The sequence below is a fragment of the Lissotriton vulgaris genome, chromosome 9 (genome assembly GCF_964263255.1).
Source record: "Lissotriton vulgaris chromosome 9, aLisVul1.2, whole genome shotgun sequence".
NCBI classification, from domain to species: Eukaryota; Metazoa; Chordata; class Amphibia; order Caudata; family Salamandridae; genus Lissotriton; species Lissotriton vulgaris.
The window spans coordinates 545,330,332-545,347,453 of record NC_141697.1 but is presented as its reverse complement, the minus strand read 5'-3'; the positions used below and the strand labels follow the sequence as shown (position 1 = coordinate 545,347,453).

General features: G+C 43.4%; 1 protein-coding gene across 2 annotated transcripts in view; it reads left to right on the top strand.

The window, feature by feature from the left end:
- LOC147691749 (solute carrier family 22 member 20-like) overlaps positions 1-17,122 on the top strand; it is a 262,080-nt gene that overhangs the window by 164,542 nt on the left and 80,416 nt on the right. For both annotated transcript variants that reach the window (XM_086938033.1, XM_086938032.1), the window contains exon 3: positions 3,477-3,580. In XM_086938033.1, coding sequence (XP_086794159.1) covers positions 3,477-3,580 — 104 coding nt within the window. The remainder of the gene's footprint in view (positions 1-3,476; positions 3,581-17,122) is intronic.

The following is a 17,122-nucleotide window of genomic DNA, read 5'->3' as shown; positions in this document are numbered from 1 at the left end:
CGCTGGCCTTTTCCCAGGAAAAGGTGGTATCCTATCCTATGGTTACCCTATAAAAGAGAGATGACGAGCTCCACGACAGCGGGGCCACCTACGTGGACTGGTGCTATTTGCAAATGGGGTGGCACTTGTTGTCTGAGGCTGTAGCTCTGGAATGTGTAGGCTATCCGTTCCATTTTAATGCATGGAGCTAGCTGGATTTGTGACAAAGCTGTGACGCGAGTTTCATCTTTGTATGTGCCTTGATGTGCTAATTAGTACATAATGCTTTCTGTTGATGCATACCTGGCACATCCAAATTGTGCATGGCTGCTAATTGGGTGTTGCAGCTCGCCCAGCCTTAGCTAACATCGGGCCTGTCCTCATATCTGCCTTTCTCAAAAGTCTACTTTCTGATACTATCTAATGTTTTTTCGATTAACAAATTTAATTTGATTTTGACAAAGGAAATACAAATAATTCAAAAAATCATGAAGAAAAGCAAAGTCCTTATGTTCAGTCTCACTTCACACCCTCTCCCACCCATTGCCCACCGCAAATCAAACCATATTAAAAAACTAAGGACCTGATTTAGATATTGGCGGATGGGTTACTCAGTCACAACAGCAACAGTCCACCAAAATATAAATCCCTTTATATCCTATTGGATTTATATTTTGGCGAACTGGCTATCCGTCACCGTTGTGGTAGAGTAACCCGTCTTCTGAGATCTAAATCAGGTCCAAAGAATCCAGCATTGATGACAACCCAAGTACTCCCACCAATTACCCTAAATTTTAGAGAATTTCTTTGGACATCCCCAGACTATCTAGATTGGATCCTCCTGCTTGGCACACCAGTCCATGACAGCACGCCACAGCTTCAACTTCGGAGGGTCTGGTTGGTTCCAGGATTGTGCTATGTCTCATTTAGCCACCACGGTCGCCAATCCCACCAGAACACTATCACCCCGGGATGTCCCTAAAACATACATTATACACAACAGTGCCACTTTTGAAGTTGGTTGGATCGAGGTGTCCAGGATTGCCGAGACGGCAGTGCTAATCTGTGACCAATATTGAGGAATCTGCGGGCAATGGCAAACCACATGAATGTAGTCTGCTGTCAGAGATTGGCAGCAGGCACATCTAGGGTCTGATAGGATACCTGTGAAATCCAGTCTCTGTGGAGTCATGTAAGTTTGGTGAAGGTAGTGCAACTGGATCAGACGCAGGCAGACTGTGATCGATAGCTCCCTGGGAGCTGTACATGCCTTTTGCCACCCAACCTACTCCAGCTCTCCAATCCACCATTTTAAAATTTTTAATGGCTGCTATCACTGCTTCCTAAGGGCTCAAATGGTGGCTAACATAGCTGCCAAGTTTTCATATTGCTTGTCTGACATTTCTATGGTTTCAGTTAGCATATGAATGACATTCTAATGTCAAATGTGAGAACATCAAAGCAATACCTAGCATTTTAGTGGCTCTGTGAATTTTCTGTTACTGTATCCTGGCATAGCACACTGCAATGAACATATTTTTTTTAATAGAGTTTTATATAGCGCAAACTTGACCCGAATCGGGTATCAGAAAACAGGAGGTGGCACTGGATTCGGCCAAAAGTAGTTAAAATGGCCCCTGCCCTCCGCCCCTCCAGCAAGAAATAAAGTGCATCAGCTTTATCCAATCCTTGTGAACAATCAGTCTCCATATAGCTCATGAAAGGCACTAACAATGTCCTGGCAGACACGATTTGGGATCTCTTATTGTGACAAGTACTGGACAGAATTCATGACCACCCATGATCGCCCCCTAGGGGAGGCGTGGGTAAAATTTTCCCTCTTCAAAATCTTACATGACTGGTACTCCTATAAACTACACGGAGTTAAACTATTACCGAACGACTCCTGTTGAAAATGTGTAGCGAAGATCTGTGTTCTCCATCACATACTCTGGTCCTGCCCACGCATAGCCCAGCACTGGCGGGACTTATAGCAAACACCTCACCCTATTAGTCTTATCCCTTTCCCGTAATCCACAAATCTTGCTCTACTACATGACTTCTTGCACATAGATGACCAGCTCACAATGGCGCAGGTGGATGACAAGGATGTATGACGTTGCAACGCAGGCTATTACAACGCCTGCCTTTACAACGCGGTTTTTACATCGCAATCCATTACAACGCCTTGGGCTTTGGGGTGCTGGATAGTAAAAAGTTTAATTTACTATTCCAACACCAGTCCCAGTGGACACTAGGGAAGGTGTTGGATAGTAAATTAAACGTATTCCCTATCCTAGAGTGCCCCCCAGCGCAATGCGTTGTAATGGTTTGCGTTGTAATGACCGCGTTGTAATGGTAGTGCGTTGCAAAAGTTTTGTTGTAAAGGTTGTTCACCGGATGACAATGGCCCTCATGCTTGCCAAGATCTGTATACTACGACACTGGAGCTCACCACTGGTGCCCACACAATAGGAGTGGATCACTGAACTTTATTGCTTAGCCACCTATGAAAGGCATATGTAAAATTACACACCAAATGTCCTTGTTTGAAAATGTATGGCTCCCTATCTGCGCCTGCGAGAATTGTAGAAGTGGAAGCAGGAGGGAAAACACTGCCTCCTTTCCTCTTTACTTTTGGGGAGGTGGGAAACGAAATGCAGGGGATTGACTGCAGAGACACCAATCTTTACCTATAACCATCATGGGATGACCCTAACCTACCCTGTAAGACACACCAGCTGATGGCTTCTTCTTTTACAATAGTAGTATTTCCTACTTTACTTTTCTTCCATTCTTATTCGTCATCAATGGTGCTGTACTAAAGATGGGTGTTGTTTTGTTATTTTCTTTTCTTGAAAACCTAATAAAGAAATGCCATCAAAGAAAACCAAGTGTGACCCTTCTTGGGTGCGAAGTAAGGTTGAAAGGGGAGTTAATTTCACGTCCCGAGGATACCTAGTAAAGTGGCATGAGAAAAACTGTGCATTTTCAGTCCAATTTCCCTGATAATTGTCTTGAACGCCATAGGTTTTACAAAAAGTTCAAATAACCTTGGAATACAATCTAAATATCCTCTTACAACTTTTCAAGATGCACATCCTGCCCTTTCCAAGGAAATTCCAATATCATTGTCACTAAGGCCCTCATTTTAAGTTAAGAAATAGTGATTGATGGAATGTTTGATTTTAGCTCAGCCACTGGTAAATACTCGAGGCTGCATCCGAATCCACTGTTATTTTGCACAATGGCAATGGGAACAGTCCAGCTCAACCGGCCAGGCCAGGTCCTCTCTAAACTGGAACACAAGCAACCCAAGACCGGATTCATCCTTGTAAGGGCTCATCAGTCGAGTATAGGTTGGTTCCAGTAGCACAGTGTGTATGGGACCTAAATCTGGTCATACCCTTCACACTTAGGGCGTCACAATGAAGTATACAAAAATGTAATGTATACTCATCTCTCCCACCTTCTCCCTCTATTTTTCTTTCTCTTAGTGGGACCTGGTGTGTGAACATCGCCAGATGAGGCAAGTGGCACAGACCATTTACATGGCAGGGGTGATGGTTGGAGCCATCGTCTTTGGCAGTGCTTCTGACAGGTAAGTGTCAGAGATCATTCGACTAGAGAGCTGGTCTAGGTACAAGTCTACAGCACCCATGTGGTATGACTGAGAAAGACCCTGAAAATCATTGTGTTAATGAATGATAGTATTTAACCTCATCAAGTAATCAGTGTGTGTCAAAATGTGCAGAGTACAAAAAGAAAAATCAACATTCAACAAGGCATCATTTGCCTTTGCACATCTTGCGAAAAAGGTGGTCAATTCACTAACTGCATTTTGTAGTATGTGAAGTAGTAATAAGGTATTACTTCTCAACTATCTGAGATATTACAGTTATGGAAGCTGGGTTAATTTTGCATCTTATTCTGTTGATATGCAATCTACATACTGCTATTTCTGGACTGGAGATATTTGTTTCCATGACACATTCACCGTAAGTTGATTGGTTGTTTTGGCACAACACTATTTTGATTTCTCTCTTTCGTTTTGATATGCATGGTCACATTTTGAACTTGTTGGGTAGGTAGCTCTTGGGGTAAATGTTTGAATGACACAGGTTATTTTCACGTTTGATTCCTATGTGGTACAGAGTTTAACAGTGTGTAGTATCCTGCATTTGTTAATGTAATGTACTCTACACCTCCTGCTCAGCCACTGCTTGTGCTGTGTACTCAATAGAATGTTGATGTCATGATGTGCCTCGGAATGTTGGTAGACTGGAGGTGAAGTGACAGTTGAGCATGGACTGAGCAGCAGGCCGGCTGCTCCTGGTGGGCTGCTTCATAGATCTTTATTACTTGCTCTACTTATCCTGTAACCTGCAATCTTCTACAATAAAACTTCCTGAATTACATCCTACCTGCGTGGACCTCCTCACTACACAGTGTTTGTTTTGTTTTGTTCAATTTTAGTTTGGTTAATAATATCATGCCTAAACTGCAGTTGTTTATGCACATTGTTTGATGGTGGTGGAATATCAGCGATTAAACACCTATAGGAGCATATCATGCATGCAACATAGAAATTGGTCATTATTGTGTCACTGAGTGGTAAGTATTTCTTGCAAATGTTTTACTTATTTAATCTATGATGCTGGTAGGACCTCTTTTTAATTTTCCTGTTTCAGTCACCACTAACAAAGGGATATTTCACGAAATGCATTGGGCTTCTTATAACCATGGGAGAAATTTGATTGTTAAAACTGTAGCAATTATGCTTCAAACACTTTTTAACTGTGAATTTAGATCATTGGATTTATTATGTCATCAATAAAATATGGAAGTCTCAAAAAGCAATGCTTTATTCTATTCACAATTGGATCAAAATGGATGAAATTTAAGATTATTCTTGGAATTATAATGGCCCACGGGTCTGTATAAAGGCTTTGCACCTTGTGACTTGCAATTTACTAAGTCATCAGCTTTCACAAAGAAATTAAACCTTTTACCAGGACCAAACCTTCTTTTTTTATACATGTAAGTCACCTCTACCGCAGGCCCTGGACAGCCCAGAGGGCAGGGTGCAGTGTATTTAAAAGTAGGACATGTACTTTTAAGTTTCTAATGCCCTGGTAGTGAAACACTCCTAAGTTTCTTTTTCACTACTGCAAGGCCTGCGTATCCCATAGGATAATATTGGAGGTATACATAGCATTTAGTAAGTTGCAACTTCCAAATAGAAAAAGGCAAACAGTTCATGTTTGGTTACTTTGGTATTGTACTGAAATGGTGAGGTTGGATTTTTGATTCTAATTTTGAAAATGCCACTTTCAGAAAGGTTTCATTTTCCTGCCTTAACCATTTATAGCCTACAGCCTGTTTCTGGGTCACATGACTGGGTGTAGCTGACAGTTGGGCTTTGTGTATTACTCCTAGACAGCCATTCACAATGGGAGCTTAGGTGTGCCTGGATAGGCCATCACTGGCAGGATGGGAGGGCGGAGCTAGACACAGCCCTAATTAAACTCGAATAGGCTGTGAACAGGAAACATACAATATGCTCAGAGGACCGTGGCGATCCAGCCTTTCATACTATATAGGTCCTCTGCACTGAGCCACGGCCAAGGAATGACGGTTCCTTAGCACAGCCAGCGCAGCAGTGGTGGGTCCTAAAAGCCCCCTTCTAATGAAGTGGACGCAGGACCGCCACAGCAGTCACACCGCCAGTCTGGCGATCCAAAACCGCTAGACTCGAAATCAGGCCCTATGAATCGTGCCCTATGGTAACTATAACTCATGACCTTGCCATGAACTACTAATTACCCCACATATTACATCACTCATGACAACATCTAATGACAGCATTCATAGTATCAGTGCAACATTTGCTGTCAAATTATTGATAAGAAAACTGTGCATGAGTGTGGTGCCTTTTTCTGTTAATATTTATATAAATATATAAACACACGCGCTTACACTATATATGGTCGAGTGAACAAGCGGCGGGAGCCGCGAAACGTGTCTCTGACTTTGGGTGAATAAACAACGTAAAGAAGGAATTTGGGTCCGTGTCCTGCTTTCTGGCTAATGCGCGACTGAGGCGTATGCGCTAGGTTTCTCAGGATTCTATAATATATATATATATATATCTATATATATATATATATGCTGCAAAGATACGTGCGGAGTCCGTCACGCAATCCAGACCACACCGGCAATACTTCAAAGTTTATCTTTATTAAAAAGGTAGGCATGACGCGTTTCGAGTAAAGACCCTTTTTCAAATGCCATATGCTGTGTAACTGTGGGTTCGTTAGGTTTAAATAACGGGACTTTTAAACATTGAAGAAGGACTCAGTCCATTACATCCAGATTTAAAGGGACAGTTTTAGTCTTTTGTGAATATCGCGCTGTTAAATGTCATTTCAAAAGCAAAGGAGAGTACTTTTTCTTACTTTAAGTTCTTTGATAACCCCCAAGTGGTGAGGAAATGCTGGTTTGTTTTACTTAGTTCTCCGTTTTATTTGCTTTTTCCATTTCTTGGACTTCATGTCCCATAGTGCTTCACAACTGTCCCGTTTGCTTTCCAACTGGTTTTCAATGTAGATGGCAGTAAAACTTCACTTTTACATCGTGTGCTGCGTGCCATCAAGGTTTCACAGGAGTAGTTCCATTTCACAGACACGATGCGCTGGCAATAGTTTCACGACCACAGATGCAGCTTCAGTTCCTTCGAGGCATAGCCTGCAGTATGCCGTGCTTTGGGAAATCCCTCTGCATACCCTGGCTGCTGCTGAACTCCATTCACCTCGTTTGGGGCGGGCCGCCTAGCTTGGTAGCCCTTCCATCGCAGACTTAGTGTCAGTGCCTTTCGCAGCCGGCGGGCACCCTTTCAACAAGCTACTCGCTTCTGTTCCAAAAACTGACAAGGAGAGTGCCACATCCAGCGGGTCGGGGTCTGGTCTCGAGGTGTGTCAGACACCTCCATTAAATGCTGCAAAGATACGTGCGGAGTCCGTCACGCAATCCAGACCACACCGGCAATACTTCAAAGTTTATCTTTATTAAAAAGGTAGGCATGACGCGTTTCGAGTAAAGACCCTTTTTCAAATGCCATATGCTGTGTAACTGTGGGTTCGTTAGGTTTAAATAACGGGACTTTTAAACATTGAAGAAGGACTCAGTCCATTACATCCAGATTTAAAGGGACAGTTTTAGTCTTTTGTGAATATCGCGCTGTTAAATGTCATTTCAAAAGCAAAGGAGAGTACTTTTTCTTACTTTAAGTTCTTTGATAACCCCCAAGTGGTGAGGAAATGCTGGTTTGCTTTACTTAGTTCTCCGTTTTATTTGCTTTTTCCATTTCTTGGACTTCATGTCCCATAGTGCTTCACAACTGTCCCGTTTGCTTTCCAACTGGTTTTCAATGTAGATGGCAGTAAAACTTCACTTTTACATCGTGTGCTGCGTGCCATCAAGGTTTCACAGGAGTAGTTCCATTTCACAGACACGATGCGCTGGCAATAGTTTCACGACCACAGATGCAGCTTCAGTTCCTTCGAGGCATAGCCTGCAGTATGCCGTGCTTTGGGAAATCCCTCTGCATACCCTGGCTGCTGCTGAACTCCATTCACCTCGTTTGGGGCGGGCCGCCTAGCTTGGTAGCCCTTCCATCGCAGACTTAGTGTCAGTGCCTTTCGCAGCCGGCGGGCACCCTTTCAACAAGCTACTCGCTTCTGTTCCAAAAACTGACAAGGAGAGTGCCACATCCAGCGGGTCGGGGTCTGGTCTCGAGGTGTGTCAGACACCTCCATTAAATGCTGCAAAGATACGTGCGGAGTCCGTCACGCAATCCAGACCACACCGGCAATACTTCAAAGTTTATCTTTATTAAAAAGGTAGGCATGACGCGTTTCGAGTAAAGACCCTTTTTCAAATGCCATATGCTGTGTAACTGTGGGTTCGTTAGGTTTAAATAACGGGACTTTTAAACATTGAAGAAGGACTCAGTCCATTACATCCAGATTTAAAGGGACAGTTTTAGTCTTTTGTGAATATCGCGCTGTTAAATGTCATTTCAAAAGCAAAGGAGAGTACTTTTTCTTACTTTAAGTTCTTTGATAACCCCCAAGTGGTGAGGAAATGCTGGTTTGTTTTACTTAGTTCTCCGTTTTATTTGCTTTTTCCATTTCTTGGACTTCATGTCCCATAGTGCTTCACAACTGTCCCGTTTGCTTTCCAACTGGTTTTCAATGTAGATGGCAGTAAAACTTCACTTTTACATCGTGTGCTGCGTGCCATCAAGGTTTCACAGGAGTAGTTCCATTTCACAGACACGATGCGCTGGCAATAGTTTCACGACCACAGATGCAGCTTCAGTTCCTTCGAGGCATAGCCTGCAGTATGCCGTGCTTTGGGAAATCCCTCTGCATACCCTGGCTGCTGCTGAACTCCATTCACCTCGTTTGGGGCGGGCCGCCTAGCTTGGTAGCCCTTCCATCGCAGACTTAGTGTCAGTGCCTTTCGCAGCCGGCGGGCACCCTTTCAACAAGCTACTCGCTTCTGTTCCAAAAACTGACAAGGAGAGTGCCACATCCAGCGGGTCGGGGTCTGGTCTCGAGGTGTGTCAGACACCTCCATTAAATGCTGCAAAGATACGTGCGGAGTCCGTCACACAATCCAGACCACACCGGCAATACTTCAAAGTTTATCTTTATTAAAAAGGTAGGCATGACGCGTTTCGAGTAAAGACCCTTTTTCAAATGCCATATGCTGTGTAACTGTGGGTTCGTTAGGTTTAAATAACGGGACTTTTAAACATTGAAGAAGGACTCAGTCCATTACATCCAGATTTAAAGGGACAGTTTTAGTCTTTTGTGAATATCGCGCTGTTAAATGTCATTTCAAAAGCAAAGGAGAGTACTTTTTCTTACTTTAAGTTCTTTGATAACCCCCAAGTGGTGAGGAAATGCTGGTTTGTTTTACTTAGTTCTCCGTTTTATTTGCTTTTTCCATTTCTTGGACTTCATGTCCCATAGTGCTTCACAACTGTCCCGTTTGCTTTCCAACTGGTTTTCAATGTAGATGGCAGTAAAACTTCACTTTTACATCGTGTGCTGCGTGCCATCAAGGTTTCACAGGAGTAGTTCCATTTCACAGACACGATGCGCTGGCAATAGTTTCACGACCACAGATGCATCTTCAGTTCCTTCGAGGCATAGCCTGCAGTATGCCGTGCTTTGGGAAATCCCTCTGCATACCCTGGCTGCTGCTGAACTCCATTCACCTCATTTGGGGCGGGCCGCCTAGCTTGGTAGCCCTTCCATCGCAGACTTAGTGTCAGTGCCTTTCGCAGCCGGCGGGCACCCTTTCAACAAGCTACTCGCTTCTGTTCCAAAAACTGACAAGGAGAGTGCCACATCCAGCGGGTCGGGGTCTGGTCTCGAGGTGTGTCAGACACCTCCATTAAATGCTGCAAAGATACGTGCGGAGTCCGTCACGCAATCCAGACCACACCGGCAATACTTCAAAGTTTATCTTTATTAAAAAGGTAGGCATGACGCGTTTCGAGTAAAGACCCTTTTTCAAATGCCATATGCTGTGTAACTGTGGGTTCGTTAGGTTTAAATAACGGGACTTTTAAACATTGAAGAAGGACTCAGTCCATTACATCCAGATTTAAAGGGACAGTTTTAGTCTTTTGTGAATATCACGCTGTTAAATGTCATTTCAAAAGCAAAGGAGAGTACTTTTTCTTACTTTAAGTTCTTTGATAACCCCCAAGTGGTGAGGAAATGCTGGTTTGTTTTACTTAGTTCTCCGTTTTATTTGCTTTTTCCATTTCTTGGACTTCATGTCCCATAGTGCTTCACAACTGTCCCGTTTGCTTTCCAACTGGTTTTCAATGTAGATGGCAGTAAAACTTCACTTTTACATCGTGTGCTGCGTGCCATCAAGGTTTCACAGGAGTAGTTCCATTTCACAGACACGATGCGCTGGCAATAGTTTCACGACCACAGATGCAGCTTCAGTTCCTTCGAGGCATAGCCTGCAGTATGCCGTGCTTTGGGAAATCCCTCTGCATACCCTGGCTGCTGCTGAACTCCATTCACCTTGTTTGGGGCGGGCCGCCTAGCTTGGTAGCCCTTCCATCGCAGACTTAGTGTCAGTGCCTTTCGCAGCCGGCGGGCACCCTTTCAACAAGCTACTCGCTTCTGTTCCAAAAACTGACAAGGAGAGTGCCACATCCAGCGGGTCGGGGTCTGGTCTCGAGGTGTGTCAGACACCTCCATTAAATGCTGCAAAGATACGTGCGGAGTCCGTCACGCAATCCAGACCACACCGGCAATACTTCAAAGTTTATCTTTATTAAAAAGGTAGGCATGACGCGTTTCGAGTAAAGACCCTTTTTCAAATGCCATATGCTGTGTAACTGTGGGTTCGTTAGGTTTAAATAACGGGACTTTTAAACATTGAAGAAGGACTCAGTCCATTACATCCAGATTTAAAGGGACAGTTTTAGTCTTTTGTGAATATCGCGCTGTTAAATGTCATTTCAAAAGCAAAGGAGAGTACTTTTTCTTACTTTAAGTTCTTTGATAACCCCCAAGTGGTGAGGAAATGCTGGTTTGTTTTACTTAGTTCTCCGTTTTATTTGCTTTTTCCATTTCTTGGACTTCATGTCCCATAGTGCTTCACAACTGTCCCGTTTGCTTTCCAACTGGTTTTCAATGTAGATGGCAGTAAAACTTCACTTTTACATCGTGTGCTGCGTGCCATCAAGGTTTCACAGGAGTAGTTCCATTTCACAGACACGATGCGCTGGCAATAGTTTCACGACCACAGATGCAGCTTCAGTTCCTTCGAGGCATAGCCTGCAGTATGCCGTGCTTTGGGAAATCCCTCTGCATACCCTGGCTGCTGCTGAACTCCATTCACCTCGTTTGGGGCGGGCCGCCTAGCTTGGTAGCCCTTCCATCGCAGACTTAGTGTCAGTGCCTTTCGCAGCCGGCGGGCACCCTTTCAACAAGCTACTCGCTTCTGTTCCAAAAACTGACAAGGAGAGTGCCACATCCAGCGGGTCGGGGTCTGGTCTCGAGGTGTGTCAGACACCTCCATTAAATGCTGCAAAGATACGTGCGGAGTCCGTCACGCAATCCAGACCACACCGGCAATACTTCAAAGTTTATCTTTATTAAAAAGGTAGGCATGACGCGTTTCGAGTAAAGACCCTTTTTCAAATGCCATATGCTGTGTAACTGTGGGTTCGTTAGGTTTAAATAACGGGACTTTTAAACATTGAAGAAGGACTCAGTCCATTACATCCAGATTTAAAGGGACAGTTTTAGTCTTTTGTGAATATCGCGCTGTTAAATGTCATTTCAAAAGCAAAGGAGAGTACTTTTTCTTACTTTAAGTTCTTTGATAACCCCCAAGTGGTGAGGAAATGCTGGTTTGCTTTACTTAGTTCTCCGTTTTATTTGCTTTTTCCATTTCTTGGACTTCATGTCCCATAGTGCTTCACAACTGTCCCGTTTGCTTTCCAACTGGTTTTCAATGTAGATGGCAGTAAAACTTCACTTTTACATCGTGTGCTGCGTGCCATCAAGGTTTCACAGGAGTAGTTCCATTTCACAGACACGATGCGCTGGCAATAGTTTCACGACCACAGATGCAGCTTCAGTTCCTTCGAGGCATAGCCTGCAGTATGCCGTGCTTTGGGAAATCCCTCTGCATACCCTGGCTGCTGCTGAACTCCATTCACCTCGTTTGGGGCGGGCCGCCTAGCTTGGTAGCCCTTCCATCGCAGACTTAGTGTCAGTGCCTTTCGCAGCCGGCGGGCACCCTTTCAACAAGCTACTCGCTTCTGTTCCAAAAACTGACAAGGAGAGTGCCACATCCAGCGGGTCGGGGTCTGGTCTCGAGGTGTGTCAGACACCTCCATTAAATGCTGCAAAGATACGTGCGGAGTCCGTCACGCAATCCAGACCACACCGGCAATACTTCAAAGTTTATCTTTATTAAAAAGGTAGGCATGACGCGTTTCGAGTAAAGACCCTTTTTCAAATGCCATATGCTGTGTAACTGTGGGTTCGTTAGGTTTAAATAACGGGACTTTTAAACATTGAAGAAGGACTCAGTCCATTACATCCAGATTTAAAGGGACAGTTTTAGTCTTTTGTGAATATCGCGCTGTTAAATGTCATTTCAAAAGCAAAGGAGAGTACTTTTTCTTACTTTAAGTTCTTTGATAACCCCCAAGTGGTGAGGAAATGCTGGTTTGTTTTACTTAGTTCTCCGTTTTATTTGCTTTTTCCATTTCTTGGACTTCATGTCCCATAGTGCTTCACAACTGTCCCGTTTGCTTTCCAACTGGTTTTCAATGTAGATGGCAGTAAAACTTCACTTTTACATCGTGTGCTGCGTGCCATCAAGGTTTCACAGGAGTAGTTCCATTTCACAGACACGATGCGCTGGCAATAGTTTCACGACCACAGATGCAGCTTCAGTTCCTTCGAGGCATAGCCTGCAGTATGCCGTGCTTTGGGAAATCCCTCTGCATACCCTGGCTGCTGCTGAACTCCATTCACCTCGTTTGGGGCGGGCCGCCTAGCTTGGTAGCCCTTCCATCGCAGACTTAGTGTCAGTGCCTTTCGCAGCCGGCGGGCACCCTTTCAACAAGCTACTCGCTTCTGTTCCAAAAACTGACAAGGAGAGTGCCACATCCAGCGGGTCGGGGTCTGGTCTCGAGGTGTGTCAGACACCTCCATTAAATGCTGCAAAGATACGTGCGGAGTCCGTCACGCAATCCAGACCACACCGGCAATACTTCAAAGTTTATCTTTATTAAAAAGGTAGGCATGACGCGTTTCGAGTAAAGACCCTTTTTCAAATGCCATATGCTGTGTAACTGTGGGTTCGTTAGGTTTAAATAACGGGACTTTTAAACATTGAAGAAGGACTCAGTCCATTACATCCAGATTTAAAGGGACAGTTTTAGTCTTTTGTGAATATCGCGCTGTTAAATGTCATTTCAAAAGCAAAGGAGAGTACTTTTTCTTACTTTAAGTTCTTTGATAACCCCCAAGTGGTGAGGAAATGCTGGTTTGTTTTACTTAGTTCTCCGTTTTATTTGCTTTTTCCATTTCTTGGACTTCATGTCCCATAGTGCTTCACAACTGTCCCGTTTGCTTTCCAACTGGTTTTCAATGTAGATGGCAGTAAAACTTCACTTTTACATCGTGTGCTGCGTGCCATCAAGGTTTCACAGGAGTAGTTCCATTTCACAGACACGATGCGCTGGCAATAGTTTCACGACCACAGATGCAGCTTCAGTTCCTTCGAGGCATAGCCTGCAGTATGCCGTGCTTTGGGAAATCCCTCTGCATACCCTGGCTGCTGCTGAACTCCATTCACCTCGTTTGGGGCGGGCCGCCTAGCTTGGTAGCCCTTCCATCGCAGACTTAGTGTCAGTGCCTTTCGCAGCCGGCGGGCACCCTTTCAACAAGCTACTCGCTTCTGTTCCAAAAACTGACAAGGAGAGTGCCACATCCAGCGGGTCGGGGTCTGGTCTCGAGGTGTGTCAGACACCTCCATTAAATGCTGCAAAGATACGTGCGGATATATATATATATATCAGAAAAGCATTTCCCCGTTCCGGAGCCCCAGACTCTTCAGGGCGGCCTCACACAATGAGCACGGAGCAGCTCATCAAACACCCACAGGTCACAAAAACACCGTGAGGCCCAATACTGTGAAAGTGGCTTTATTTCCAAAATCCAGCAGCGCCAGTTTCCATTTGTCTAACGTTTCGGCACCATTGCCTTGATCACAGACTGGAACACATTTTAGTTTTAAATTCAGATATATATATATATATATATATATATATATATATGTATATATATATATATATATATATATATATATATCTCTGAATTTAAAACTAAAATTACATTAAGTTTTTAACCTATTGTCAAAAAAGTTAATAGTTTAAATTAATCCACACATTGACATAATCATTGTGGGCCCGATTCACAAAAGTATTCTGAGACAAAATCTAACTTTACGACTTTCGGTATTCACAAAAAGCATTTAGGAGTAGTAAAGTTAGGATTCCTAACTTTACTACTCCTAAACTGAGACAAAATCCTAACTTTACAAGTTTCGGTATTCACAAAAGGCACTTAGGAGTAGTAAAGTTAGGAATCCTAACTTTTCTACTCCTAAATGCCTTTTGTGAATACCGAAAGTAGTAAAGTTAGGATTTTGTCTCAGATTACTTCTGTGAATCGGGCCCTGTGTTTTCTGCCTATGTACCTCCATTGCATTTATATATGTGCATATATTCATACATTTCAGTAAACATTTAGTTTTTATAAAACATATGCTGCATTTAGTATTGATTTAGTATGGATTGCACATGTATAACATAACATTTGCTTTATAATAGTTTGAGAGCGCATCAATTATTGATATATGCAGTCGTATGATTTATAACATACAATAGAATTCATAATTGGTGCAATAAGATTGATATTCTTGTGTTTACATCATTTTGCCAAAGGCCCGTCCTTTCCAAAAAAATCATAAAAGTGTATTTAAGCTAGGCATGGACAAGTAGTAGGCAGAGATGAATCTTTGATGTCCTGGGAGACTTGAGGGACAACTTGGTTCATGCAAGCAGTAGCTGTAAATTTGCATTTACTGCTACTATTTGTTTGTTTTATAGCTGCATATTATCTGCACTAGGCTAGGATGTTGATTTTAATAAAGTTTTCAAATACAGCCATAGTGTCGATTCTGTTGCGTCACCATTGATGCTGAAAGGCGATCTGGAGCTCACTAATAGCAAATAACCTATAAGTCTCACAGGACTGATCACTTTCCTGAACTCACCATCCTCATCTAATATGCAGATGGAACATAGGTTACAGTTCAACAGGTTTTCTGTTTTTGCCAGAGGCTCTGGAAAACCTAATAACGGGTCATATTTTTCATAAACTGCAAATAAAGTATGAAAATAACTTTTGTCAAAATGTTATACATTTTTAATAAAGTTTAACTGTTACTGTTGGTGGGCTTTTTCAAATAAATAATAACTTTTGTATTTTTCCCTAAACTTTCTGATGGGGAGAGATCAGTATGGGAGTGGATAGTTCTACCCATGTGTGAAAGGTTATTAGTAGAAACTTTGCACTTGTAAATACAATTCTTTGAGCCTCCACCAGGGGGTGGAGGGACGTATATCAACAGTGTGTCACTTTAGACTCCGAAATAGTAAATTGCACCTAGGTGCAGAAACAGATTTACACTGGAGTACATTTACACGTGTAAATTTGCCTTTCAGAATCTGGCCCAAAGGTCTTAAGCATGAGATGTCATAGGTTTTGTGGGACTTGAGATAAGAATATGGCTTTACTTCCAGCCTTTCTGATCGTAGATTCCTCCACACCTCTTTTCAACTATCTGCCCCCTCAGATACTCCTTCTACAAGATCCCCTCTCCAACGAAGACACAAACTGTTAATATAAAGCCCAGTGCTTAATTGAAATGAAGAAATAAGTGCAGGGACCCAAAGCATTTTCTTAAGAGCCCAACACCAGCACTGCCGAATGCAACAGTTGCTGAGTACCAAATCTGTCCTGTCTTGATGCTACTTCATGACTCTTTCTTCCACCACACTACACCTCTAGGGCCTCATTTATGAAAAGTGACGCATCGCTGCGTGAAAACAGCGATGCGTCACTTTTCACTGTGCACACCTTACGACATTCCTGATGGATCATATTTAATGTATGACGTATCATGTCGCAATGAGTTACAGATACGTCAGTATTTCTGACGTATCTGTAAGCGCAAAAGTGACGCATTGCTGGAGTGTGTCACAAAAGTGACGCAACTCCAGCAATGCGTCTTTTCATTTGGGGCAAGCCCCATGTGAAAGGGCTTGCATCAGTCTTACGTCTGCTGTGAGGCAGGCGCAAGATTTTGACGCAACAGCGTCCTAAAAGTGACGCAGTGAAATCTCATAGATTTCACTGCGTCACTATTACAAGGCTTTTTGCGGGGGAACACTCCCTCTGCATACATTATATCTGACGCAGGTATAATGTGGCGCAGGGGTTTAAAAAGTGACGCATCTACCTAGATGCGTCACTTTTTAAATATGGCGCAACAAGGAGCATTTTGTACGCCGCTGGTGCGTCACAAAAAGTGGCGCGCCGGCGGCGCAAAACTGACGCAAGGCCTCATAAATAAGGGCCCTAGTATTTTATCTCACCCCCGCAGTTTTTTCATCCCTTCTTTCACTCTTTGTTTCTATTTTCCTGGCTTTCTCTTCATTCTGATTTCTTCTGATTTCTCTCTCTTGCTCTGGATGAAATAGGAGACATGTTCGCCAGAAAAGAGTGCTGGTGCCCCCCCCCCCCCAACTCCAGCCACCTGCAACCAACGTTCTTTAAATACTGGATTGGACTGCTAATTATATATGGAACTTTTTTCAAGACTGCGGACTTGTGACAGCTCCAATCGTACAGTGGCTGATCAAATTATATTCCTCTGATGTAATACTTCTATAAGGCAGTCTGTTGCTCCCAGTGGGTTGGGGCTCCTGTTTCTTTTACCTCTTGATCAGAACTAGTGGTTTTAATATACTACTACAGGTGGAGTGTGGGGAGAAACACCTGCAATTGGGAGCCATCCTGAGGGCTTAAGACGGACGCTGGCTACAACCCCAATATCAATAAAATAGAAGGTCTGCACTGGCAACCGACTAGAGTGCAAATGTCATTAAAACGAATGGGTCCAGACACTGGCAGGAAGCGAGAGGACTGCTGGTGTAAAAATAGTGCCATACCTCAACAACAAGTTAAAAAAAATATTATCTCTAAAACTGACACTCCTTCCTGGCAGCAGGTGAGAAACACATTGTCATAAAAAATGACCGCCCTACCACGGCAGCAGCTGAAACACAATCGGCACTGAATTTGAGAGATCAAGACACTTGAAGCAAACCAGAATCCTACTTTCATTAAAACCAAGGTCTGCAGTCTAGGATCCAACCCCAACTCCCAATAAACTGAAATTCCAGCTTATAATAGCAGGCTGAGGGTTTTAGAAGCTGTCAGCATGCCAGAAC